Source organism: Rhinoderma darwinii, chromosome 10 (genome assembly GCF_050947455.1).
Source record: "Rhinoderma darwinii isolate aRhiDar2 chromosome 10, aRhiDar2.hap1, whole genome shotgun sequence".
In the NCBI taxonomy this organism is placed as follows: domain Eukaryota; kingdom Metazoa; phylum Chordata; class Amphibia; order Anura; family Rhinodermatidae; genus Rhinoderma; species Rhinoderma darwinii.
Window position 1 is genome coordinate 41236712 of NC_134696.1, and position 27286 is coordinate 41263997.

The 27286-nt window shown below is 42.9% G+C and overlaps 1 protein-coding gene across 4 annotated transcripts in view; it reads left to right on the forward strand.

The window, feature by feature from the left end:
• Positions 1–27286, forward strand: part of DIXDC1 (DIX domain containing 1) — a 138039-nt gene that overhangs the window by 109550 nt on the left and 1203 nt on the right. For all 4 annotated transcript variants that reach the window (XM_075839767.1, XM_075839766.1, XM_075839770.1 and 1 more), the window contains 13 exons: positions 1440–1552; positions 4249–4394; positions 6907–6996; positions 7083–7136; positions 8561–8611; positions 11584–11688; positions 12313–12366; positions 12876–12968; positions 21762–21854; positions 25122–25283; positions 25540–25606; positions 26828–26939; positions 27213–27286. The exon at positions 27213–27286 is cut by the window's right edge and continues 35 nt beyond it. In XM_075839767.1, the coding sequence (XP_075695882.1) occupies positions 1440–1552; positions 4249–4394; positions 6907–6996; positions 7083–7136; positions 8561–8611; positions 11584–11688; positions 12313–12366; positions 12876–12968; positions 21762–21854; positions 25122–25283; positions 25540–25606; positions 26828–26939; positions 27213–27286 (1214 nt within the window). The remainder of the gene's footprint in view (positions 1–1439; positions 1553–4248; positions 4395–6906; positions 6997–7082; positions 7137–8560; positions 8612–11583; positions 11689–12312; positions 12367–12875; positions 12969–21761; positions 21855–25121; positions 25284–25539; positions 25607–26827; positions 26940–27212) is intronic.

Sequence of the window (27286 nt, forward strand, 5' to 3'; positions counted from 1 at the left end):
ACTGGATGGTCAGGCACGGAACATGCCCGGCCATTCAGTGCTAATACATGTATTTGGCTGCCGCTAGCACTGGGGCCCCCTCCGGTGCTAGCGACACCTACAGGCATGTGTAAGCCTCGGCGGCGCGGGCCCCACAGTAGCGGCGCTACCGCTGTAGCAGCCATAACGGCTGCTAGCGGCGCCACCGGGCATTTGGGTGTGCGTGTCGGCTGGCGGCACGGGCCCCATCAAGCCCCGGGCCCCGTAGCAGCCGCTACTGCTGCTACCGCGGTAGTTACGCCACTGATTAAACCTAGAAACGAACCAATTGGGACATATCCCTGAAAGAAATATTGTACTCAAGATGAAAAGTACAAAAAAATATCTTTATTAAATATAATGACAAAATAACACAATAATAGGAAAAAGAGGAATGATACAACATATACGGAGACATAAACAGGCGTCTGTTCACCCATCCAGCTCTTCTGACCCCTCACGCTCCTCAACATGTCTCAGGGTATGTGTTCATTCGGTTTAGCTATGGCAGTTTTTTCTTTTTTTGCTATCTGAGCTGCTACACCTTCTGATATACATTGTTTCCTGTGCTAGCACTGCACGTCCTATTACACCTTCTGATATACATTGGTATCTGCATTGTTTCTTGTGCCAGCATTGTACGTTCCATTGGATGCATACCTATTCAGATGCTCCCTTTACCTATCGTACTGGCCTTGATGTATTATTACATGTAGATTGCCACATGCACATTGCTTTTTCTATATGCTATCATATACTGTGTAGGTTCTGTCTGTGTATAGGTTATTATCTCTGTACACGGGAATTTTTTGCCAGCAATATTGTGCCATATGTCACATTATACACCCCTGGGCTTGTGTGTTACTTATTATCATCTGAGCGTGTTTTAGGTCATTAGTGGACGGTTGATTCTGTCGGTCATGGTCTTGTACATCTGACCCTGCTGTTTATGTCTCCGCATATATTGTATCATTCCTCTTTTTCCTATTATTGTGTTATTTTGTCATTATATTTAATAAAGATATTTTTTTGTACTTTTCATCTTGAGTACAATATTTCTTTCAGGGATATGTCCCAATTGGTTCGTTTCTAGGTTTAATTGTTATAGGGGACCCCATTACATGCCATTCAGTTGGTGTGAGGTTTTTGGTTAGGTTGTCTTGGCCATTTTGGGACAACACAGAGGGGACACCAAAGAAGCGGATTCACGGCAGAGGGGCGCAACTGGATGGCATCAACTCCATATACCCATCACATTTATAATTTTGTCCTGGGACCGGAGGGTTGCTTTAAAGTAAGAATGAATACTACAGGAAGTAGATGCTGCATAAACACACATATTTATTATGTAAATGCCTGTGTATGAAAAAATAAACATAATAAATGTCACTGCTAAGCTGTCAATATTTTTGGGTTTTTAGCCTGGCATCGCCTAGCCCTGTGCACAGCTCAAAATCAGAGATCAACGAAGTTCAGTGTGAAGAGAAGGCAGAAATTACAATCATACAATGTGAGGAGAACATATCTAAGAAAGGTGAGGTCGTCTTGTTCTCAATTCTGTGCAGATACATTACGATAGAAAAGTTCCGTGAGAGTTGGCTCAACTGTTGAGGAGGGAATTTTAGCTAAGGCACATAAAGTTATGTCGGGCAAATTAAAGGAACATTCCATTAAAAGCTAAAACACTAGGGTGGATTTACTAATGTGTCTGCACCTAGAATATGTCCAAAAAGGTGCCACAATTTGGCGCATTTTGGAGCATTTAATTTTAGAACAGATGTTTGTACCTGAGCCGGTTTAATAGAAAATTGGGCACTGGGCCCCCCGCTTACCATTTTATGCAGTTTTTCCTCATAATTTTAGCCCATACATTACCACCATGTATTGCCAAGACAATACTGCCATATACTACACACACAACACTACCATATAGTGCCCTAATAATATGCAGAATTAATCACTGTATAAGGCCTCATGCACACGACCGTAATGCTTTTTGCTGTCCGCAAATACAGATCCACAAATACGGATGCACATCCGTAGCTATCTGCAATTCCGGAAGTGCACATAGACTTCTATGGGCAGTCCATGACACAATTGCGGACAAGAATAGGACATGTTCTCTATTTTGCGTATCATTTATATGGCCCAGACACACGCACCCGTAAATATATAGAAATGTGTCCGTGGCCTGTAGAAATGAATGCGTCCGCAATTTAATCTGTAATTACCTGAACCGTAATTACGGATGAAAACGAGTGTCGGGTGCATGGGGCCTAAATGAGATGTTATAAAGCTTTAAAATATACTTTCTTTAAATTCATCACCATTTGCAGATAATTGTTTGCTGTCAATGAATAACAACACTCATTTGCTTTCAGAGGCAGCAAAACCGTTCATACCTTGTCCTGCTCTCATCTGACACGTGGATACAATTATGTCCAGGCAATGCTCTGTGACCTAACTACAACAGTGTCTGCTGCACAAATCTCTCTAGTAGTTTGCTACAATGTATCAGTCTGGAGTCCAGGCTATTTAGTTCACAGATCATTGCATAGGCAATTGTATCCACTTCTCAGCTGAGAGCAGCAAATCTGTACACATATAAGAGTGTTCTTATTCACTGACAGCAAACCATATCACACATACATGCACATATCTCAAAGGGATCCTGTCAGCTCTTATTTGTCTACAAAACTGGTCCCAGCGTTTGGTAGGTCTTGTAAAACTCTGCGCCCACATACCTTTTGATTGCTTTATTATTAGCTTGTTTATCCAGATAAATGACTTTATTGCCATATGACTCAGCAAGTGCCACTCGGGCGGTCCGCTTCCCCACGCGTTCTGTTCTCACCATTTCAACTTGCTCAACTTCGCCCTCTTGCCAAAGCATGCCCACATCAATTCTGAGCAAGGGGGCGGAGTTAAGCAGGCTAAAATGGCGGAAAAAGGAGTCCTTGCGGGGAAACAAACCGCCAGAGTGGCACTTGCAGAGTCGTTTGCATATGGCAATAAAGTCATTTATCTGGACAAACAAGGTAATACAAAACAATCACAAGGTATGTGGGCACAGAGTATTACAAGACCCACCAAACCTGGCAGAATCCACAGCTGAATAGACCAAAAATATTGACGTTCCACATGTCGTTAAAAACATCAGAGTCGACAAATGGTCTGATTAGGCTCCGGGAGTGGTTAGATGTTCAACTGCTCGTCTAAGAGCTCCTTTAGTTGAAAAAAAGGAACCCCGCAAAAGGCACTTAACAGCTCTGTGTCGCATCAGCATATGATGCGCGGCTGTGTGCTTTTTGCTCAGCCGCCATCATCATGACACTCCGTTTGGATGTTTGTAAACAGAAAAGCACGTGTTGCTTTTCTGTTTTTATTCATCCTTTTCACAGCTCTTGCGCGAATCACGCGCGTCCCACGGACGTATATCCCGTTCGTCTGAATAAGCCCTAAATGTGACAGAAAGAACATATCTTCTCTGATTGGTAAGAGGAGGGATGACATGAAGAACAGTTCATGTATCACATGGGGTCATTGGAGGTGTATAGGGGAGAGATGACACTAATAGACCGTGAGCTTTCTTCCTTCTGTCAATTTCTGGTGACCCCCTCCGACCTCTCCATTACACACAGGGAAACTTTTCATCCTGCTCCCTGACTTCAAACGAGTTCTGCGCCACGGATATTGCACCTAGAGCTTTGATCCTGGTAACATTTGAAAGGAAAGATTCTGGACTATATTATGATACATATTTAGATCAAAGCCCTTATAGTCTATTACATATTTTCTTGGCAGTGAAAGGGTTAAAATAATACGCCGTATATTTCCCACATAATAATGGTAGTCAATTCCCAAATAAAACCATTATACACTGCTAAATTATTGTAGTTTGCTCCAGGAGTTCCATGTTTAGGGTCCCCTTCCCCACAATTGACCCTACATACAGCACCCCCTTAGGCCCTGCACTAGGTGTATCACAGTGCATGAGTTTTTCCTGGAGTGTTTTCTTTGAGGATGGATCCAGACATTAGTTTTGGGAATGTTTATCTTTAGATGTAGATGTGTGGGAATAGAACAGCAGAGCTGACATACAGATCCAGCATCATCTTCCTCATACTTTCTATGGTTTCCACAGTAACATGATCCCCATATGAATTATTAGTACGATTCTCCTCGTATTATTGTATTCTATACACGTTGCTTTGTTTTGCTTGATCACAGATGAAGCCTCCGCACCTCTACATGAATGTCGGCCCACCAGCCCAGCTATATCCCCGTACACCTCATGGGAGGACCATCTGCTGGAGCAACAGGATCATTTAGAGAAAGAGATGGAGGAAGCCAAAAAAATGATATCCGGCTTACAGGTGTGTATTCAATACCCTCACAGGGTTTACCAATTAAAACAAAACCATCTTCATGAAGCCAAGGAGAGTAATAATTTATTGCCTACAGTGTGTGGTTACAGGGTTAGACTCACTACAGACAACCCCTTCCAGATTGCCAATGCCAACAGCTGATACTGCCAGGGGCAGCAATGGACAGGATGATATTTCCTCTGAGGCGCTCACCTAGGCTTAAGGGGCCTTATTGTAGAATGCTGTGTACCTTTACTGTGCTCTAGAATTAATTCTTCATGAGTGTCCCGTGCCAGTTGGAGTGGGTGCTCGGTTGTCTAATAACAGCTGAGCTTCCGGCTTTAACAGCGGGCATCAGAAGAGTCTCCGATCCCGGTCACTTATCCCCTTAGATTCCGGGTCAATAGTGACCATGGCATCTAAGTGGTTTTACTGAAGGAGGGGGCTCTATCTGGAACTCCATCAGTGTCCCCATGTTGTGACTGTGGGATGCCGATGGTTTGCCATGGCAGTTGGGGGCCTAGCAAAGTTAGGGCCTAATAGGCTGCCTGTCAGTATAAGGGTATGTTCACACGAGGGCGTCCGTAACGGCTGAAATTACGGGGATGTTTCAGCCTGAAAACATCCCCGTAATTTCAGCCGTAACGGCATGTGCAGGCGCTTGAACGCCGCGTCAATTACGGACGTAATTGGCGCTGCTATTCATTGAAGTCAATGAATAACGGCTCCAATTACGGCCAAAGAAGTGACAGGTCACTTCTTTGACGCGGGCGTCTATTTACACGCCGTCATTTGACAGCGGCGCGTAAATATACGCCTCATGTGAACAGACAAACGTCTGCCCATTGCTTTCAATGGGCAGATGTTTGTCAGCGCTATTGAGGCGCTATTTTCAGACGTAATTCGGGGCAAAAACGCCCGAATTACGTCCGTAAAAAGGCCGTGTGAACATACCCTTATACTGACCGGCATAATACACTGCAGTACAGAATGATTGCAGCGTGTTATAGAACTGATCAAACTATCGCATGGTCAAGTCCCAGAGTTGGACTTAAAACAGAAAAATAAAAAAGCTATGGCTCTTGAAATGAAAAGATGAAAAAATATATATATATTTGGGTGTATATTGTTTCCAGTTTGCTATTCTTTTTCATACAGATTTGAAATGTAGTAAGATGTCGTTTTGGTGACGTGAATATTAAAGGAAAAATAACAGGTTTTCAAAATGTGGCCGATATAGCACTTAAAGGTGTGAACATTAGATCCTGCAGTGGAGTGTTAAGTCATTGTAATTCATGTGAAGACTGTAAATGGGAAGGTGTCCCAGTGCTGGGCGCATGGTGTAATAAGGTGCTCGCTCACTTGTAATTATAATTTGGATAGGACAATGGTGTCATAGTGGTCGCAGCATCTGTGGTGTGAATGTAATTAACAGTGCGATTTCTGTGTTATGAGCCTGTCTGTCATCTGTGTACAATGGGAGGAGAAGGTCTGTCACACTGTGCAATATCTTGTCTGTATGGGGTCACAGTCACAGGGTAACCACTGCGGGAGGGTGTAAGCGGGGCTGGTGTTTCCATTTCCATTATAGATTCTAATATCTCTAAAGTCTCATTTATATGACTACGATTCGGATTTCATGTTCATATTCCTATCAGTTTTTGGATCCCTGAAAAAGAAAGATGATTTAAAATAAAATGGCCAGGTTCAAGTAAAAAAATAATAATTTAATAACCATTATTTATTCTGTTCAGTTGTTCCCACATGGCAAAAAAATAAATAAAATTCTGCATGGGGACGAAACCACACCCACATGCAGTGAGCAATGGCTGCACGACTTTCCTGGTAAGGGTATATACACACTGCAAACGAAAAACGGGCGTAAAATACGGAGCTGTTTTCAAGGGAAAACAGCCTCTGATTTTCAGCAGTTTTTTATGCATCAAGTATTTTTTTGATGCGATGTTTACGGCCGTTTTTCTACATACCCTGGTATTGTGGCAAAATCATCGGCAATTGGCCACCACAATTGGGCGTGTTTTCATCCGCAGACAGCCGCCGCAGCATGAGGGTGCACCCAAAATGTTCTCGTGCTATTACATCATTGATTTTAATGTAGGGTGTACTGATTTTATTGAATGGTAAAAGAACTTTGCAAGATTACCAGTGATAGAAATCTTGAAAGGGTTTCTGGGGCGCTTTCTCCCTATTAATTTAGGAATCAGTTAAGTGATACCTCAGAGTATGTTTTTAAGGTGGACGATTTCTGTTCTAGGAAAAAAAAATAATACAAGTATACCAAATAAAATTTGCAACAGAATCGGGGGTTAATAGAACTGAACTTGATGAACAGTAAAATATAAGCAGCACAATATCTGTACATCATTTCCTTCACTTGAACGTTATGTTTCTGTTCAGAAACGTCTTGTGGTGTTACAGTGGAGCCTCTCTACAGGGTCTCCAGTAACAGGAGGTAAACTCCATGCTTTCCCTTGGTTACAGTATTGTGTTTCCTATTCAGGCCTTGCTGCTACATGGATCCCTTCCCGAAGACGAACAAGAGAGCTTATTCTGCCTGCGTGAAGATGGGGCGTGCCCAGAGGAACAATTGGTGAGACCAAACCTTTCCTCACTATTCTGACTGTATACACGCTGCTCACCTCCGCCGCTCTCCACTTATGAAATCTCTCCTTTCAGGTCATCATCAAAAGTCGCCTTGACCAAAGTATGAGTGAAAACCAATCTTTAAAGGTAAGATGTCACTATATACTCTGGTCTGTCTGCTTTTCATTAAGATGTGAATGATTGAGAGCATCACACAAATACATGTAATATATATATATGGGGTAGACATAGACAGCATAGGGCCCCTGTGCAAGAACAGTATACGGGCAATTACTCTCCAATGGCTCATCAATGAACTCTCCACCCTTATGTCTCTTTAATAATCCACCAATAATTGTCATTGGCTCAGTCCATACATGCAATCCAATAGACAGTACAAACAGACAAAGCTGCTTTTAAGGTGGCAGTGGGCCCCCCCCCCCTATCTACTTGGCCCCTGCGCAGCTGCACAGGTCGCACCAATGGTATGGGGCCCCTGCATGGGGTATCATGTTTTAGTTTGCTCTTCGGTGTATGAGCTTGTCTGCCCAGCACTCACACTTCTTTATGACTCCATACCTGTGTCCAATGTTTTGTAGCTGAGGAGGGGCACTTAAGGGACCAAACACTTAGGGCTCATTCACACGAGCGTGCATCTCATCCGTGTGCTGTGCGTTGAAACAACGCACAGCACACGGACCTATTCAATGGGGCTATTCACACATGCGTGAGTTTTCACGCTATCAGTGTCCGTTGCGTGAAAATCACTGGATGTCCTATATTGGTGCGTTTTCATGCCGTCGCTCATTAATGTCAGTGGTTGCGTGAAAACCACGGCCAGCACACGGACGCACATCCGTGTGATGTCCGTATTTCACACAGCAGTTACATTGAAAAAAAAAAAAGTGCTTGCATGTGCGTGAAAAACACATGCCAGACGCAAAGCACACTGATGTAAAAACGCAATGCACCTGGACAGATTTACGTGCGTTTTTTTACACGCATAAGTCTGTCACACTTACAGCCTACCAAAGATACTCACTTTTACCACTAGTTACCCAACTTATCACTTCTGTTTATCTGCAGCTTTTATGATTGCATGTTAAGTTAGGATACGAGTCTGTCCATAGCAGGTCAGTAACGTTCCATGGAGTCATAGTCAAAATGTAAGGCTACATTCACACGAGTGTGACAGATTTACGCGCGTAAAAAACGCGTGTAAATCTGGTCCATGTGCGATGCCTTATTGCATCTGTGTGCTTTGTGAGTGGCATGTGTTTTTCACGCACTCGCAAAGCACATTTTTTTTTTTATGGAATTGAAATCAATGGTTCCGTGTGCTGTGCGTGATTTCCATGCACAGCACACACGGACAAGATTCACGTTCATGTAAATGGGCCCTAAATCTCGGAGTCTGTTTTTTTTTTTTTTAAATAATTATTTTGCAAACCCTATAATAATCTTACAGATGTTAGTGATAGCCGCTGTGTCTGAAACATTAATAGAAGTCAATGTGCGCTCTAGCGTTGCTCGTATTGGTCAGTCTCACACTTTAAATGTTGTCGTCGCAGAAGGAACTTCAGAACTGCAAGCAGGAGAATCGCAACCTACAAGCCATTAAGGTGAGGGGGTCCTGGGGGGGTTAGCGATGGGATAATACACCGGGCTGATCCAGGCTTGGCAGGTTTTCTCTGCAGCTCTGTTATCCTGTAAAGCTGGCACTGCTGCTACGATGTGGCGCTAATCTCACAACTATTATGTGTGGCTAATACTTTAATGGAATTTAGGGAAGAGCCGTTGTCTGCTTACTGTAGGTTTAGCAGCTGAGAAGTATAAAGTTACATATGTCATTTTAGTTTTTTATGCTTTCTACGTATTCAGTACGTGTTTTTAGAAGACTTCACTTGCTGCTTTAGTTCTGACTTGGAATCATTTTCTATTGTAAAGACGGAGGCTGAACAATGAAACAACATAGAAAAGAGGTTATCATGATCAGTAAATATAGGTGCCGGTCACGCTGCATTTGGGCACTACATTCGACATTTGAAACGTTCTGCTGAACACATGCTTCTTGTGTATGCAACTGTATACATTTGCATATGTCTGGTGCCCGGTGGCCTCTTTTCTCCCCCTTCTTATTAAAATAACTTGTAAATGGGGGAGGGGTCTGCCTGCATTTGCCTAAGCTATTCTAGGTCTGTGGCCAGCTTTAGCTACTTGGCGTGCAGTGTTCACCAGTCACTACCGTTGGCACGATCACATCATCCTCCTACTCCTGTGAGTCATCCGTGCACAATAACAACCGTTTTAGTTACTGGTTTTCTTGTATTACAAACATTATAACTAGAACAGGGAGAAAGATGCATCAGGGTGCCATGAACTGAACTTCATATGCGTTCTAACTTAAGTATTACAAATTTGGCACCAGATAGTGACAGGTACCACAGCTGATGTTTGTATACATCACCATTTTTGTGTATTAACCCCTTAGTGACCAGCCTATTTTAAACATTAATGACCAAGCTATTTTTTTAAAAAAAATTTCCATCGTCGCATTCCAAGAGCTAGAACCTTTTTATTTTTACGTCGACATAGCTGTATAAGGACTTGTTTTTGGCGGGACAAGTTGTATTTTTTAATAGCACCATTTTGGGCTGCCTATAATTTATTGATTAACTTTTTTTGGGGCGTAATAGAAAAAAACCGTAATAGAAAAATAACTTTATTCAACGGGTCGTTACAATTGCGTCGATACCAAATGAATGCAACTTTTTTATCACTTTTTAGCACATTTTTTTGAACGCAGGATGAACTGAAAACAGCAATTCTGCATTGTTTTTATTTTAGTTTTTACAGCATTTACCGAGTCGGTTAAATAACATAATAGCTTTATAGTTGGGGTCGTTACGGACGCGGCGATACCAAATATGTGTAACTTTTTTCCTTTTTTTTTTTTCATAATAAAGCATTTTGGGAAAAAGTGGGTTTTTCATTTTTTTGCACTTATTTATTTATTAATAACGGGCCCGATTACATCTGACTTTTCTTTCAAGCAAAATCGAGACGACTTGTAGAAATGCAAAGAATGTTTAAGGCTTCGTTCACGGGTTCTGTCGGAGCTCTCCGTTTAAAGGTTCCGTGGTTTGCCCCTGGAGGGAAGGCTAGATGTGATATTGCTGTAGACTGTTGACGTTTGTTATATTGGTCTCTCTAGACGAGCGCAGAATCGTCATCAAATAGTTCATATCCCTTTTTTTTTTTCTTTTCCTTTTATTTCTGTAAAACGACAGACTATTGCGGTCTGAACTGTTGTACTCATTACGTACTTTGTATTTATGTGTGCTTACAATACGTCATTTTTCTCTACGATTTTGGTTACAAATATTCATCTTTATTGCCTTGTCTTATTTGCTTATAATTGATAACCTTTGAGAAACAAAGAATTTTGAAAAAAAAGGGTTCCGTGGTTTTGACAGAATGAATAGCGCAGTCGACTACAGTACGGATTCCGTCAAAGCGACGGAATCCTTACACAACGGAGTTGTGATGGAAAGCTCCGACAGAACCCATGAACGGAGAGTCCCAGATGTGAACGAAGCATAAAACTGCTCATGCGCTACTTTTGTTATCTATTGTTATCATTGACATGTATAACTTTAGGAGTGGGAGGATATTTTATCTCCCATTGCTGTTGGCAAAGCTCTGTTAACACCACATCAAAGCCCTATGCCGGAACGCTGCAACGTATCCCACTATATAGGCGTACAGTGGCATAGATCACTAAAAGGATCCCATTGTAAAAAACTTATACTGCACAGTATGTTTTTTTTACTGTGTAACCTTGAAACAGCGTATACCTATAGACACAGGTACAATTATAGTGCAGGAGGGGGTGGCGGTGGCTGATGCTCATCTCGCCTCATGGACGTTGTGGCCCTGACTATTGGGTCACGGATTAGGAACACACCAGTGTTGAAGATGTTACTGCTTGCATCATTGCATGAACAATACATTTATTTTTGTAAAGCGAGTGTTTCCCGAAACACATATGTGTCTGGCATCTAGTGCTCCAACCCCTCCCCTATGCAGTTGATTGGCTGCTTTGCTTGTATGATGATGAAAACAAGGAGAGCAGTCAATCAACCGCAAAAAAGAGGAGTTGGAGCGCTAGTTGCCGGATACCTCCCGGTTCGGCGGACACTCGCTTGGCAAAATAAATCGCACTTGTTACACTGATGCAAGCAGTAACGTCTTCAACACTGCTATGTTCCTAATCCGTTTCCCGATAGCTACCAGGTGGCGTCAGCCGTTTAGTAGCATTAAATCTTCTGACAAACGTCCTGTAATATAATACCAAGATCTAAGATCTAGCCCTTATATTCTAGTTGCCTCAAGCATTTAAAGTCATATGTCCATGGCAGTGAAAGTATATAAACATTTACTCTACATGTATAATTTACTCTACTTTGGTCAGTGTTTTTGGCACCAGTTTGGCAGCTACATGCAGCATTACTAGATAACATTGTAACAAGCTGATGTCTGATGACGTCATCAGTCATTCCTATGAAAACTACTCCTGTCCTCTATCTCACAGGATGCTCTGCAGCAAAGGATGGCTCAACAAGAAAGTGTTGTACTTCAATTAAAGCAAGAGTTACTGAGAGCCAACATGGACAAAGATGAGCTGCACAATCAAAATGTAAGTAAACCCTGGTACTGAGCGAGAGATCAACTAAACACCCTTGTGAACCTCTACCTTCCTTCCTAAAGGGAAATTATCCAACTAGTGTTTTTAGCTGAAGTATTTTCAATAGGAATGGGGCTGAAATGCTACTTGACAATTTGGTGACTGGATGATCCACCATAGAGCTGAACAAAAAAAAAAGGAGAAATCAAGAAAAATCTATTGTAAAGAGCCTGGAAATTTTTGTATTTACTAATATCTAGAAACATTACTGCAAAAAATTAGGGGTAGTACTTTTTTTTTTAACGTTGGCGAGAATTTTGGCATTAACTTTCAGTAACGTGTCATATGCAATCAACATGAGATTTATCAAAGCTAGTGAAAGAATTTCCTATAACGACTAATCAGGTCACTGCTTTCATTTTCCAAAGGTTCTCAGAAAATGAGTACGGGAATTGGATTGGTTGCTATGGGCAACTCCCCTGCTTTGTCCATTCACTAGTTTTGAGAAATCTGCCCAACTTCTGGGTACTAAAGCCTAAGGAAAGATGACATTATGGTTCACTGAAGGAAACCCCAGTCCTAGTTTTAAATTTGTTAGAGACTTTTCGCAACGTGTTTATTTTTATTGTTTTTTAGGTGGATCTGCAAAGAAAGTTGGAAGAAAGAAACCAGTTTATTACGGACTATAAAGTATGCCTTTATTTTTATATATGTTGTTGTACTTAACATAATAATATGATAAAATTACATTTAAATGCATATACAAGTAATTTACCAGTAAGGCTGGGGCCGCACCCAACGGATCTTTCCACCACAAATCTGTTGCAGATTTTGTTGTGACATCTGCTACATTGAAGGGGTGACCTCAGCAATATAAATCCACAACAGAAATTGACGCTGCACCCCATATCAATTTTCACGCAGAAAAGTCTGCAGCATGTGAATGAGATTTACAGAATTCCCGATACTGTAAACCACTGCAGAATTTAGCTGCGAATATCCGGAAGTAAAGTCTGCAGCAATTCCAGTAATTGTGGACCCGGCTTAATTATGATTTAGAATGACTTCTCCGAATTATGAACAATTGCATCACGTATTGTGTTATCTGTTATTCTCTGGATACCTGTGCATAGAAGGATAGATGACCTGAGTATACTGAGCAATGCGTATGAAATTACTAAACCTCTTTTCTCCCACAGAAAGAAATCACACAAAAGGACTGGCTCATACAGCAAATGCAAGGGAAACTGGATGAAACACATCGAAAACTTTCTGAAGCCACTTATCAAAAGGTATGGACATGCTACTGAATGCAGCAAGACATGCATTGCTGAGCGGTCAGCGCTACATCACCCCGGGGTGCTCACAATGTCGTTAGTAAGATCCTGTCATTAGGTAGTGATGGCTTCTTTCTTAACTAAACATGAGCGAATTTGCCAAAATTCGTTTCGGGGCCCATGCTTTTGAATGGGCTATGAAATTCGATTAGATCTGAATGAATTTGCTGCAAATCGCAAGCACCCTGATTGCCATGTCTGACTCTCTGATGTCTTCTAGGACGGTATCCAAGTTGGATACCGTCCTAGGGGACAACAGAGAGTCAAACAGAGCAATCAGACACATGCGATACTACCCCTAAAATTAAAAGAATAGCATACTTAACCTCCCCTGGTCTCCCGTAGGCAAGCGCCCCTGCTGACCTCCTGAGATTACGTTATTTTGTCCCATTTGGCCACTGCAGCCAATCACAGGCTACAGCATTCACATAGGACAAAACAACGTCATCTCACCCGCCGACCTCCTGCGACAAAGCGGTTTTGTGTGACTGCAGTAGCCTGTGATTGGCTGCAGTAGCAGTCACATGGGATAAAACAATGTCATCTCAGGAGACCTGCAGGGAGACAAAGAGAGGGTGAGTTTAGTATTTTTTTTTTTAATCTTCTCTTCTCCCCACCTTTTTTTCTTTAATCTGCAGATTTGTTCTCAGTGAATCCCAAAAGTTTCAGATTTTGGCAAATTCACCGAATTCAATTTGTGTCGAATCGGTTCGCTCATCCCTATTCTTGAACTTTAGGTTCTAGTATAAGGTGTTATTTTAAGCTGAACTGTTTAAATATCCTACCAATACAACTATAAAAAAAACAACCAGTCTCTCTAGGTGCCTTTGTTATATAAAATATCTGTATTGTAGTTTATTGGGCAAAACCGAATATTGTAGCGTGTGATTTTATAGACTACAATACAGTTATGTTACATAACAAAGGTGCCTAGAAATAAATTTTTGTCTTTCTATGGTATCACAAAATCCTTTGGGGTGTCAAATCAAACTAGTGCCGAGACTCGGCCCGTTTGCATTACATCCTATTTCCGGTGAGTCATCTAAATCTACTTTTAACACAACTATAGATATATTTCCTGCTGCATTTGCACAAAAGACAGATATGATAGATTGACAGGAAGAGTTTTCAGGAGTTAATCACAGTACCAGCCACACAAACAAACTTAGGCATCATTTACACGAGCATAATATACGAGTGTGCGACGCACGTGCTTTTCATGCGTGTCGTACGCACCTATATTAGTCTATGGGGCAGTGCAGACAGTCCTTGAGTTTTGCGCAGCGTGAGTCCGCTGCGTAAAACTCACGACATGTTCTATATTTCGCCGTTTTTCGAGCATCACGCACCCATTGAAGTCAATGGGTGCGTGAAAACCACGCATGCTGCACGGAAGCACTTCCGTGCGAACGGCGTGAATCGCGCAACAGCAGTCAAAATCTGAATGTAAACAGAAAAGCACCACGTGCTTTTCTGTTTACAAACATCCAAACGGAGTCTCATAATGATGGCGGCTGCGCGAAAATCACGCAGCCGCTCATCATACACTAATGACACACGCAGCTGTTAAGTGCCTTTTGTGCAAAACGCACACGCTCGTGTAAATCAGGCCTTAAAGGGATTCTCCAACCCAACACTTTTAGGCTATGTTCACACGCTTAGCAAAAAACGTCTGAAAATACGGAGCTGTTTTCAAAGGAAAACAGCTCCTGATGTTCAGCCGTTTTTTTTAGCAACTTGCGTTTTTTACGGCCGTTTTTGGAGCTGTTTTTCTATAGAGTCAATGAAAAAACGGCTCAAGAAGTTACATGCACTTCTTTTTCAAAACGGCCGCATAAAAAAACACACCCCGTCGGAACAGAACGCTGTATTTCCCATTGAAATCAATGGGCAGATGTTTGGAGAAGTTCTGCTTCCGATTTTTCTGCCGTGTGCACATACCCTAACGACGTAGATTTTCTTATAAAAGCCAGAATAGAAGGGGTTCAAAAGCAACTACGTGTGATCCCGGCCTTACTAGTCCCCTAGTCTCCATTACCTGGCTAATCCCCCTTCAGCTGTACATATGTTCACATATAAATGTGCGCTCTCCAGATGGTGTCTTCAAAAACAACTGATAAATTATTCAGTCCTGTTTGCATGTTTCACAAACCTCATGATCAACTCATCAACCATTAACCCTTTCGCGACTGCAACAGTTTTCACACTTCCGACATACACAAAAAAAGCCTGAATTATACAATTAAAAATCATATTATGCTCTTATAGCCATATCTTTTATGAAAGCAGACAACCTACACCTAGCACTTTCCATTTATTAAGGCCTTCATGCAATTTTGCATCAAAGTGTAAGGCTATGATCACACGGCTTAGCAAAAAACGTCTGAAAATACGGAGCTGTTTTCAAAGGAAAACAGCTCCTGATTTTCAGCCGTTATTTTAGCAACTCGCATTTTTTGCGGCTTTTTTTTACGGCCGTTTTTGGAGCTGCTTTTCTGTAGAGTCAATGAAAATGGCTCAAGAAATGACATGCACTTCTTTTTCGCAGGCGTTTTTTACGGCTGTGTAAAAATACGCCCCGTCGGATGAGAACTGCATCCGATTTTTCGGCTGTTTTCGGCCCGAAAAACGTCCGAAAATAAGCCATGTGTCATACCATAACATCACACAACACCTACTAAAAATAAGAGTTCATATGCCACTTATGCCTATGTCTACATGAACATATCTTCACAAATCATCAAAAGTGAAGAGACCAAAAATATCCGCAATTTGAATGCCATTTCAGAGAGCTCATCTCCTGTATCACCCCCTCCGCGGGGTCACTGGGGCCTGTACACGAGCTATTTTCGGCCGTTTTTCGGGCCGTAAGCGCCCGACAAACGGTCGAAAAATCGGAAGAAGAACGCCTCCAAACATCTGCTTATTGATTTCAATAGGAAAAACGGCGTTCTGTTGCGACGGGCCGGTTTTTTATGCAGCCGTTTTGAAAAACGGACACGTAAAAAAACAGCCGCGAAAAAGAAGTGCACTTCTTGGGACGTTTTTGGAGCCGTTTTTCATTGACTCTATAGAAAACAGCTCTAAAACCGCCTCTAAGAAACGGTGCAAAAAACGCCACGAAAATCGCGAATGGCTCAAAAAACGTCTGAAAATCAGGAGCAGTTTTCCCTTGAAAACAGCTCCGTATTTTCAGAAGTTTTTGAGTTTGTGTGGGAACATACCCTAAGGCCTTATTCACACGAACGTGTGCGTTTTTCACGCGCAAAAAACGCTGCATTTTTTGCGCGTTGCAGTCCTTTGTGTCATCAGTGTTTGCTGCGTGGCTGCGTGATTTTCACGCATATACCATCCTTATGACACGCGGTTTTGATGTTTAGAAAAAGAAATTAAGGAACCGCTTTTATTTTTTACTTCATTTCATGATCTACTGTTGCGCGACACATGGAAGTGCTTCCGTGTGCTGCGCATGATTTTCACGCACCCATTGACTTCAATGAGTGCGTGATGCTCGAAAAACGCCCAAGTATAGGACATGTCGTGAGTTTTACGCAGCGGACACACGCTGCGTGAAAATCACGACCTGTCAGAACGGACCCATTGACTAACATAGGTCCGTGCGACTATGCGTATCACGGACGTTAAACACGTTTGTGTGAATAAGGCCTAAGCCCTTATTCACACGACAGGGTTTCCCGGCCGGGTGACGGCCGTTCATAAATCGGCCGTCACCCGGCTGCATTAGGAACAATAGACCCCTAATGGGGCTATTCACACGACCAATTTTTTCCGTCGCTCGCGCTCCCTCTCCTCCTCCTCCTCCTCCTCACAGTGCAGAGTGCATGTGAGGAGGAGGAGGGTCTTTTTACGCTCCCTGTCGGGGATTGGGGATTCCGCTACAGGAGAAGTGAGTGACTACACTGTCCATATATTGACACAGCGACATCACTCACTTCTGAAGCGGAATCCCCGACACCTTGGCCGGGGATTCCGCTACAGGAGAAGTGAGTGACTACGCTGTCCATATATTGACACAGCGACGTCACTCACTTCTGAAGCGGAATCCCCGACACCTTGGCCAGGGATTCCACTACAGGAGAAGTGAGTGACTACGCTGTCCATATATGGACACAGCGACGTCACTCACGTCTGAAGCGGAATCCCCGACCCCGTGGCCGGTGATTCCGCTACAGGAGAAGTGAGTGACTTATACAGTCCATATATGGACACAGTGACGTCACTCACTTCAGAAGCGAAATCCCCGACCCTGTGGCCGGGGATTCCTCTCCAGGAGAAGTCAGTGACTAAACTGTCCATATATGGACATTGAAGTCAGTGACTTCTCCTGGAAGGGGGGAGGGATGGGTGCAACCTACAGGGGGCTGTGTGACATTACCTACAGGGGGCAGGGTGGCATTGCCAACAGGGGGCTGGGTGGAATTACCAACAGGGGGCTGGGTGGCATTACCTACAGGGGACTGGGTGGCATTACCTACAGGGGCCGGGTGACATTACCTACAGGGGGCAGGGTGGCATTACCTACAGGGGGCAGGGTGGCATTGCCAACAGGGGTCTGGGTGGAATTACCAACAGAGGGCTGTGTGGCATTACCTACAGGGGGCAGGGTGGCATTACATACACGGGGCAGGGTGGCATTGCCAACAGGGGGCTGTGTGGCATTACCTACAGGGGACTTGGAAGCATTACCTAAGGGGACTTGGTGGCATTACATACAGGGAGCTGGGTGGCATTACCTACAGGGGGCAGGGTGGCATTACCTACAGGGAGCTGGGTGGCATTACCTACAGGGGGCAGGGTGGCATTACCTACAGGGTGCTGTGTGGCATTATCTACAGAGGGCTGTGTGTGGCAACAAATTTAAATGAAATTCATCCGATTTTAAAACGGACAGGGAAAAAAACGGATGCAAAACGGGTCAAAATCGGCCGTTAAAACACGGCCCGGAACGGAATCGGAACGGATGCAAAACGGTTTTATCGGCCGACACTCGGACCTTGTCGTGTGAATGAGGCGTAACAGTGTTCTTTCTTCTTGTTGTCACTTACAGCTTCTGTCCTCTCACTACTCCTTTACACAGACATACACCCAGGGTGTAAAACTTTTTATCCTGCACCCTGAATTTAAACGAGTGCTGCACCCTGAGAATTAGATTCTGAACTTTAGACAAGATTCACACGAACAGGTCCGTTTTGCGTCCGCAAAAATCGCAGCGTTTTTCCTGAGTTATGCCTTATTCACATGACATGGTCCCGCCCGAGTGTCGGCCGATAAAATCGGCCGTTTTTCCCGGCCGGTTTGCATTAGTTTTGCATCCGTTCCGGGCCGGGCATATCTGGACAGTGACATCAGTGGCAACTCCTGAAGGGGAATCCCCATGTGTTCGGTTATTCCGCTTCAGGAGTTTCCCCTGATGTCACTGCTCAGATATGGACAGAGACATCAAGCGCTCTGTCCAGGAGCGGAATCCCCGAACACACAGGGATTCTGCTCCTTCAGGGAGCTAAAGTGGGGCTAGCACATAGCAGAGCAGGGAGATACCTCCCTGCTCTGCTATAGTGGCGTCGCTGCAGTAGTAGCAGCCGCAGCAGCTGCTAGCGGCGCCATGGAAGGTGTCGCCGGGCCAGGGCACTTTTAAAACAAGCAGGGGAATGGAGCCAGCAGACTGCTCCCCTCCACCTGCTGTACACCCCGGCCCTGCCACACAGTGTACAGCGTACAGCCATTCGTCCGAATGGCATCAACTCCTCCTCCTCACATGCACTCTGCGCTGTGAGGAGGGAGCGAGCGACGGAATACATGGCCATCACTCGGGACACATTCCGGTGATGGCCGTGTATTACCAGGCCCCATAGACTTCTATGGGAGCCGGGCGGCCGGGTAAACGGCCGAAAATAGGACATGTCCCATTTTTTGACGGCCAGGTTTCCCGGGCCGTCAAAAAATTGGTCGTGTGAATAGCCCCATTAGGGGGTCTATTGTTCCTACTGCAGCCGGGTGACGGCCGTTTTATGAACGGCCGTCACCCGGCCGGGAAACCCTGTCGTGTGAATAAGGCTTTACAGTTCCGTGTGCCATCAGTTTTTGATGTCCGTGTTGGTGCACATATTTTTTTTTCTCTGCATTTCTTTAGCAACTGGTCCGCGAATCACGGACAACATACGTAAGAAGTCTGTGTGCTGTCTGTGATTTTCACAGCAAATTGTGACTTTTCTGCCGTTGCGACTTTTCTACACCTAAAAACTGGCGTAAAAAAGTTAATGAATTCCCCCCATTGTCATATGATCACATAGCAGCAACATATTCCATAGCGCTGTACAACCAGGGGAAAGCTGTGCACATGAGAAAAAAAAATTGTCTCTCATTATAAACATTTGTCGGAAGGTTGCAAAACGGTGGAAATGCTTGTTTTGTACAGTGGACATGAGTACAAGCTCCACATTTAAATATACTTCAAGTTAAATAGAACCGGTCACCCCTCCTGACATGTCTATTTTAGTAAATACTTGTATTTCCCATAAAATAACAATTCTAGGTGAAAATCTTTTCTTAGAACTCTGCATTGTGGCATTTCCCCTATTATTCCTCCTTAATACATTGACAACAAACATTTTCCTTATAATGATTGGACAGCGTCGGCTTGTGTAAGGACATGCCCCATTAACAAGCGCAATGGTAATATCTAGTTGTCAATTCATTCATACATTTCCAAGAGGAATAACAGAGGAAGCAGCACAATGCAGAATTCTGAGAACAGATGCTCCAGAATTTTTTTTTAAAGAGGAATGCAAGTATTTACTAAAACGGAAATAACAGGTCCTCTTTTACCCCTTCCCGTTCACCGAATGTAAATGAATCGGCTAATAAGCATGGTACTTGTGCCAGAATTTAGGTGCTTTCTTTGCTGGCACTGCGTGTCCCTGCATGCAATAATCAGTTGCCTGTCACTAAAAGCCCCCAAAAAGAGCACTCGTATCGAGCTCTGTGTCCCCGAATGCAGGGGCCACTGCTTTTGCATTCGGGCACTTGGCATAGAACCCGTGACATCACAGTAATTCCTCGTGCCAAGTGTGGCTCAAACGCATGCAGAGAAGACGTGATCTCGGTCTTTTCTGCATGTCTCTGTATAGAGATCACTGACAACAGTGATCTAATGGACTGTTACCATTAGATTATGGTTATCAGTGATATGTATATGGGAACACCAGGGAGCGCATAGAGAACGTGTTTCTTTCTAACCCGTGCCCCCATTGAAAAAATGTAATAAATAAATATAGTAAAATCGAAAAAATTTTAAATAATTAAATTAATATATAAAAATAAAATAAAAAAACATACTAAAAGAATAATTATTTTCTGTTTTCATTCATAGTTTTGACTAATGTAGCGTACATCACGCGCGGCACACGGAAGTGCGTCCACGTTTCGTGCACGGTTTTCACGCACCCATTGACTTCAATGGGTGCGTGATGCGCGAAAAACGGGCAAATATAGGACATGTCGTGAGTTTTACGCAGCGGACATACGACCAGATTGGTATAACAGATTTAATTATTTTGGGTCTTTATTTAATAGAACCATTTATTATTGTAGGGTCAGTGTACAGTGTATTATGGCCAGATTAGGTTCGGATACTACACGGGGATAACAAAGAGTTTGTGTGCATAAAGAGGGTTTTACACAGGACGATTATCGGGCAGACGAGCATTAATAAAACGCTCGTTGCCGATAATTGCCCTGTGTAAACAGGGCAGCGATCAGCAGATGAACGAGCAAACGCTCGATCATCTGCTGGTCGTATCGTTTTAAAAAAAAGTTAAAAATGATCGTTGTCGGCAGCCCATCTCACTGTGTAAACAGGGAGACGCGCTGCCGACATGATAATAATGGATGGGGACGAGCGATCGGAGTAATGACTGCTCGTCCCCATACATAGCTCCGTGTGTCAGGAGCAAGCGAGCTCCGATCATTGATGTCTCGTCGATCGGCGTTCGCTGCATCGGCCGGTGTAAAAGGGCCTTTTAGGTCCAAGCATTTTGGGTCTTTTTAAAACAGACCTGTATAAAATAAGGGGAATCCTTTAAGGCAGCATTCAGATGTGGAGGATGTTTAAGGATTCCACACTGAAAATCTGCATCAAAGTATTGTACACTTCTCAAAACCTTATTCACATGTAGCAGATTTTTCTAATGTTGACTTGAGACTTTCCACTAAAAATCCATAACAAAATCTGCATGTAACGCATGATTAACTGCAGATTTGTCCATTCAGGGCACCACAATGGAGTTTGGGCTATATGCACACACTATATGTACAGTGTAGTGGCCAAATCCAGAATTTAGGAGGGGAGGGGGGCAGAACACTGCTCGCTTACTGCAAGTATACTTCCAGTAATTGTCTTACAGCATCTCTTCTACTGAGCAGCCTCACTTTCCCTCCTCTACAATCTATGAATGATAGAAATGAGACGTACATGTTCAATACAGTGACGTGATATTTTATTTTTCAATTCTGCTGCATCAGCTCCCCAGCCAGCATCTGTGCAAGCACAGAAACAATAACTGCTGCTATCCTGTACGTCAGGTACATGTATGTAGTAATAGCACCCTACTTACCTAGGATAATAGCACCCTCCTTGTCAGGTACATTTATTCCCTAAAACATGTGTTTTACATAGAAATAAATCTACAGCTGGAACACTTCATTAACCTATAGCTTTGATGTTTACAGGTCAATAGTTACATCAGTCATCCCGCACAGACTAATGGATTCTTGCAGCCATCTGGAAAAGGTCCTACGCGCGACGTTGCACCTCAGAGAACGGTGGGTAAACCAGTCCACATTGTGTATTACCAGTAAGGTATATCAGGTAGCAGTGGATCACAGATATCACACTTATGATGGTGTAGCATATTATATGCACCTCAGAGCAGTCCTACAAGATGTTGCCCAAACTTTCAGATCCAGGCAGGAAAGTCTTTGTAGTTGGCACACATTGGAAGTTCATTCTAAGTGTTAGGTGGTCAGAGACCCTTTGTGAACCACAGCTGCAGAATGAGGTATCTAAGATATATAAAACCCTGATTTCTATGAGGGTATTGGATATGGAGTGAGTCCTCTTGGCTAGGTAGCTAGCTGCCACCTTACTTGTCATTGAATAGACAGTAAATTGGCTAGCTACAGTAATAGACACTCCTGTGCAATATAAGGCCTGTTCAAATTATTTTCCTTTCGCCGGAGGTATACGTCGGGAGTAGTCCCAGCGTATACCTCCAACGAAAGGTAGCGAAATATCCCACTGTATAGGCATTAGGTGTGATACGTCACCCGAACTCCACGGGCAAAGCGCTACTTGAAGCTCTGTGCCCGGAGAAGCCCCTGACGTTATTGTCCATATATGGATAGTAATGTCAGGAGCTACAATGCCGGAGTACTCAACCAGAGCATCGCAAGCGCTCTGGCCGTGTACTCCAGTCCTAGAGAAGAACCTGACCTCACTGTCCATATATAGACATTATGAGCTTTAAGATCCCAGAATCCCCGGCCATAGCATTGGCAACGCTCTGGCCGGGGATTCCGCTCCTGGAGGAGTATATGGACAGTGACGTCAGGGGCTTCTCCAGTTCCGGAGTCCCCAGCCATAGCGCTTGTGATGCTCTGGCTCTGGACTCCATAGTTGGAAGCCCCTGATATCACTGTCCATATATGGACAGTGATGTCTGGGGCTTCCCCAGTACCGGAGTCCGCGGCCAGAGCGCTACCTGATGCACTTCCCAGGGACTTGGGGGGAAGCTTCCTGAGGTATACGTTTAAGGTATATCTTTGACGGATGCCATACAGTGGCATCTGTCACACATAGGCTGCCATGTCAAAGTACATACACCGCGTGGTATACAGTATTTTTTCTGATTCCCGAGAATGGAATAACAGTCTACTACGTTATTTCAGCCTCAAAAAAAAAAAAGTATATCGATGTATACTAGCCCGCCATATGACACTCTTTCAGACTCCATCGTGCTAATGGAGCCCTATGGACCTGTTTAGCACGTACGTCGGGAGCTTTCCCAACATAGACACTAAACATAGGGATGAAACGCAATGTGAAACAGGTCTAAATGCCAACATGATTGGTGTGCAATGCTCCATTCTTCCACAATTACCTATTCTTATCTCTATGAACCAGTGAAAGCACTTTGAGAAAAACTGGTGTATGTTGCCCAAAATGGAACATTATCCTCAAAGCCCTAATAACTTATTTTTTATATTGCTGTACATTAATAAATATGACAGATCTATGCTGTACCCAGTGCAGTGTGTGACATGTGCAGGACCCATTCCAATACTGAACATGAAACACATACAGTGATTTTAAAAGTCTATGTAACTGTTTAGGAAAAAGCAAAAAATACACGGCGCACATAGTGCATCATCTCAGGGAATTTTTGGAATGGTGATTACAATAGTAATGTTTTGCTCAGCTGTAGACGTTAGGCTCGGAGCACAACGCCCTGACGTGTATATAGAGTATAGGAATGCTGCAGCCCGGGGTTCGTACGGAGATCCACACAGGTTCCGTTGGCAATATGATCCAAAGCGAGAAGAAAAATGAAATCCCCTTTCGTGGCGCCGTTCCTCTGCGAATAACCTTGGATGTTTCCTCAAATTTCCATATGATGAGATCGAATGGTAAAGAAAGGGAGGTAGTCCGTATGGTAAAACTTTATACTACGGACTACCTCCCTTTCTTTACCATTCGATCTCATCATATGGAAATTTGAGGAAACATCCAAGGTTATTCACAGAGGAACGGCGCCACGAAAGGGGATTTCATTTTTCTTCTCGCTTTGGATCATAAAAGTCTATGTAGGCCATCAATAAAAAACATTTCCACTAAAAATAAAACCAAAATCTTTAAATTCGTATTTGAGTTGAGCTTTACTGGAAAAGTTGAGTAACTACCAGTACGGGTATTATTATAGTGAGCTTGTATTGTCTGCTTGAATATAATGGAATAACAGTGACACCTGCTGGTTATAACAGACAACTACCCTAAGCACTAAAAACTGGGTCTTCAATAGAATAAATGTGTATTTTAAGGCCTTGCTCACATGGCGCTAAAAAACCCTGACATGTAAACGTGTCTAAAACGCTAGCTTAAGCTTAACTACAGGCATTTTATGCGCTCTTCGGCGCATTTTTTTTTGGGAGCGTAATTAGGACTCCAATAGAATATGGGAATTAGGCACTTTTTCGGCGCATTTTACTCGCCAAAGAATTAACCTGACACTTTTTTTTTTTTTACGCAACGTGTTTTCTAAACCCACGAGTCGTGTGCAATTATGTGGGTTTTTTTTGGACGCGTCACATACACACCGTGTGAACAGGGCCTAACAGTATACAAATAAAACTGTATAGTTGCATTGAATATAACCTAATATTCAGCAGTGCAGATTTAGTGTGATAATATTTTTCAAACATATTAAAGGACTGCTTAATTGACAGTTCTCTAATCATTTCTTCCATTTGAAGAAATCCAAAAAGATAACAAAATTATTTGGGGAATTCCTCAGTTTTGCTGTTTATTCATCAGCATAAAACAGAATCCAAACGTGATACAGACTACGGACAGACAGGGAGGCTGGGGAGGACTTGAGGTGCAGCCTTGCTGTAATACTACGCTTACATATAAATAGATATTATATCACCTGAACAGTCATTTTAACCGCTTGTGGAAAAAAAAAGCGTCATGCCCTATTCTGGAGTCATTTCCGCCTCTGACCCTCCGTTGAAATGAATGGGAGGCAGAAGAACGGTGTCGTTCATTAGAAGCATTTTTTACGCGGTCTTTGAGCAAAAAACACCCCACGTTTTTTACATTTGCTTAATAAAACAATGCCCCAAAAAGAGTATGTTAAAAAAACATCAAAAAACGCTTCTATGCATATGTAATCTCATGCAGGAGGTCATCGTCAGTCATACGACAGCTGGAACAGATTACAGGAACTTTTATTGAGTAACTTTCTGCTTATATTGAATATGCAAAGTAAATATGTTGGTTATTTGAGAAATAATTCGGATCTTTCTGTTTAGGCTAATGATCTGCAGTTGGTCCGTGATGCTCTGCGGAGTCTAAGAAATAGCTTTAGTGGTCATGACCCTCAACATCACACCATAGACAGCCTGGAACAGGGCATAGCAAGCCTAATGGACAGACTGCATGCCATTGAGAGCCAAAGGAGACAAGATAGGAAGGTAAGCCTGCCATGTAACGTTACTATCTCGGCACTCAGAAGACACAAGAAATCTATAAAAGCTACACCCCCCCCTCCCCCATATGAGACCGCACACAGAACTTGTGTATTGGCCTTACAATTTACAGTAGAGGAGCATTTACCAAAAAATCGTGGTCTAAAAACCAGTTGTAGTCCTGAGATTGTTTCCTCTGTTTCATGTATTTACTTTCCTTAAAAAAAAAAGTTGTAATATTTGTCACCTCTTCCATTTTTAGACACGAGGAAAGCTGTCTGGAAATAAAGAATTAAATGAATACAGAGACTCATGGCCTCCAAACTCAAGTAAGTCAAACCGGAAAGGTATCTGAAAATGTAAACATTTGGCAGAAGTGATACCAGGGATATCATAAATGTTATTGGTACCAGGCAGCAGGGTCAGAACAATATTTCACCAGATCAAATGTGTGTATCACCTTTCAGACACCCCAATAATATCTGCAAATGGTAAAAATAAGAAATAGGCACATGCTCCCCTTTAAAATCCCCTGTCGTTCTTGTGTAGACAGTCCTGTGGTCTTTGTTTATTTGGCTACATTAATGACTTATCGTAATGTACACTTGACCGTGACAGCCAATCAGTGACTGCACATCACTGCTGCGGCCAGTCATTGGTTTCTTCAGTGATGTGTTGAGTACGACAAGTCATCACTGCAAGTCAGCGTCAAGTAAAAAGGGATCAGTCGGAGCTCTGTTATTCTGATACGGAGCCCCAAATCCTCTACATAGACATAGTTATATGAAAAAATTGTGGCTGCCCTTAGCTGGCACTAGCGGGAGTTAACTGCATACTGTTTTAGTACTGAGTTCAATGTATAACAGTATGCAGAAAGCTCCTAAGCTCCCTCTAGTGGTGGCTGCAGGCAGCCTGAAATTTAGCATTTAAAGGATATGGAAACTTTTGGGGTATTTTTTTAAAATGAGAGTTATTATTATTATTGAAATACATTTATTTAGGGATAAAAACAACTTTTGTAATTGACTATAGTATACGGTAGTCCTATGTGTTGATATGGTCTTGCAAACAAATTTAATACTGGATCCACAAGCCTGTAGACACAAAATGTTCTTCAGTAAGATTTTATTTCAGCCAGTACATATGTAACAAAGACAGGATCAGCACTACATGGATTCCTAATCGTGCCGGTTACTGCAGAGTGTAGTAAAAATATCTTTCTATTTTTCTTTTGCATGTTTTGAAAGGAGACATCTGCACCAACACACACACATGAACTATAATCCAACCCGGACCATGAGGACCAGGCACCCCTTCCCACATAGCAGCCCATAGGCATGAGCCTCTTGTGCCTAATAGAATAGCTGGCCCTTTAAACACATATACCATTATAATAAACCAGATACCTGAACATGAAACATGATTATTAACAATAACTCTATACTTCCAATATATTTTCGGACTATTTGCTATTAATGTATATATGTGGTATAACAACAATGTATTTAATAATAATGATACAATTCTGGACTATTGTGTTTTTTTCCCAGAGATGCCCCATTCTCAAAGTGCCCCAGTAATGGGAAGTAGTAATTCCTGCACCAAAGTGCTATATTTTACAGATCGCTCGCTTACACCCTTCATGGTCAACATACCAAAGAGGTAAAAATGGTTCACTGGTTGTAGCTATCAATGTGTTTCCATTACCAGATCCCTCTCTTTTCTTTATTTGGGGATCTGAACTAGGCAAATTCTTCGATTACTATTATATCCTATCATGAGCTGTTGGTAATTTACATATTTTGCATATTTGATAAACAGAAATGAATGTGAACTGTCCAGACTCCCGGGCACTGATGCCCGCTGCTCTAGTGCCTGCTTTAAGTTTATGACTGTTTAGTTAAGAGACTCAAAAACGAATGATATGTCCTGCAGGTTAGGAGAGGTTACACTGAGAGACTTCAAGATAGCCATCGACAGAGAAGGAAGCCACAGATACCACTTCAAAG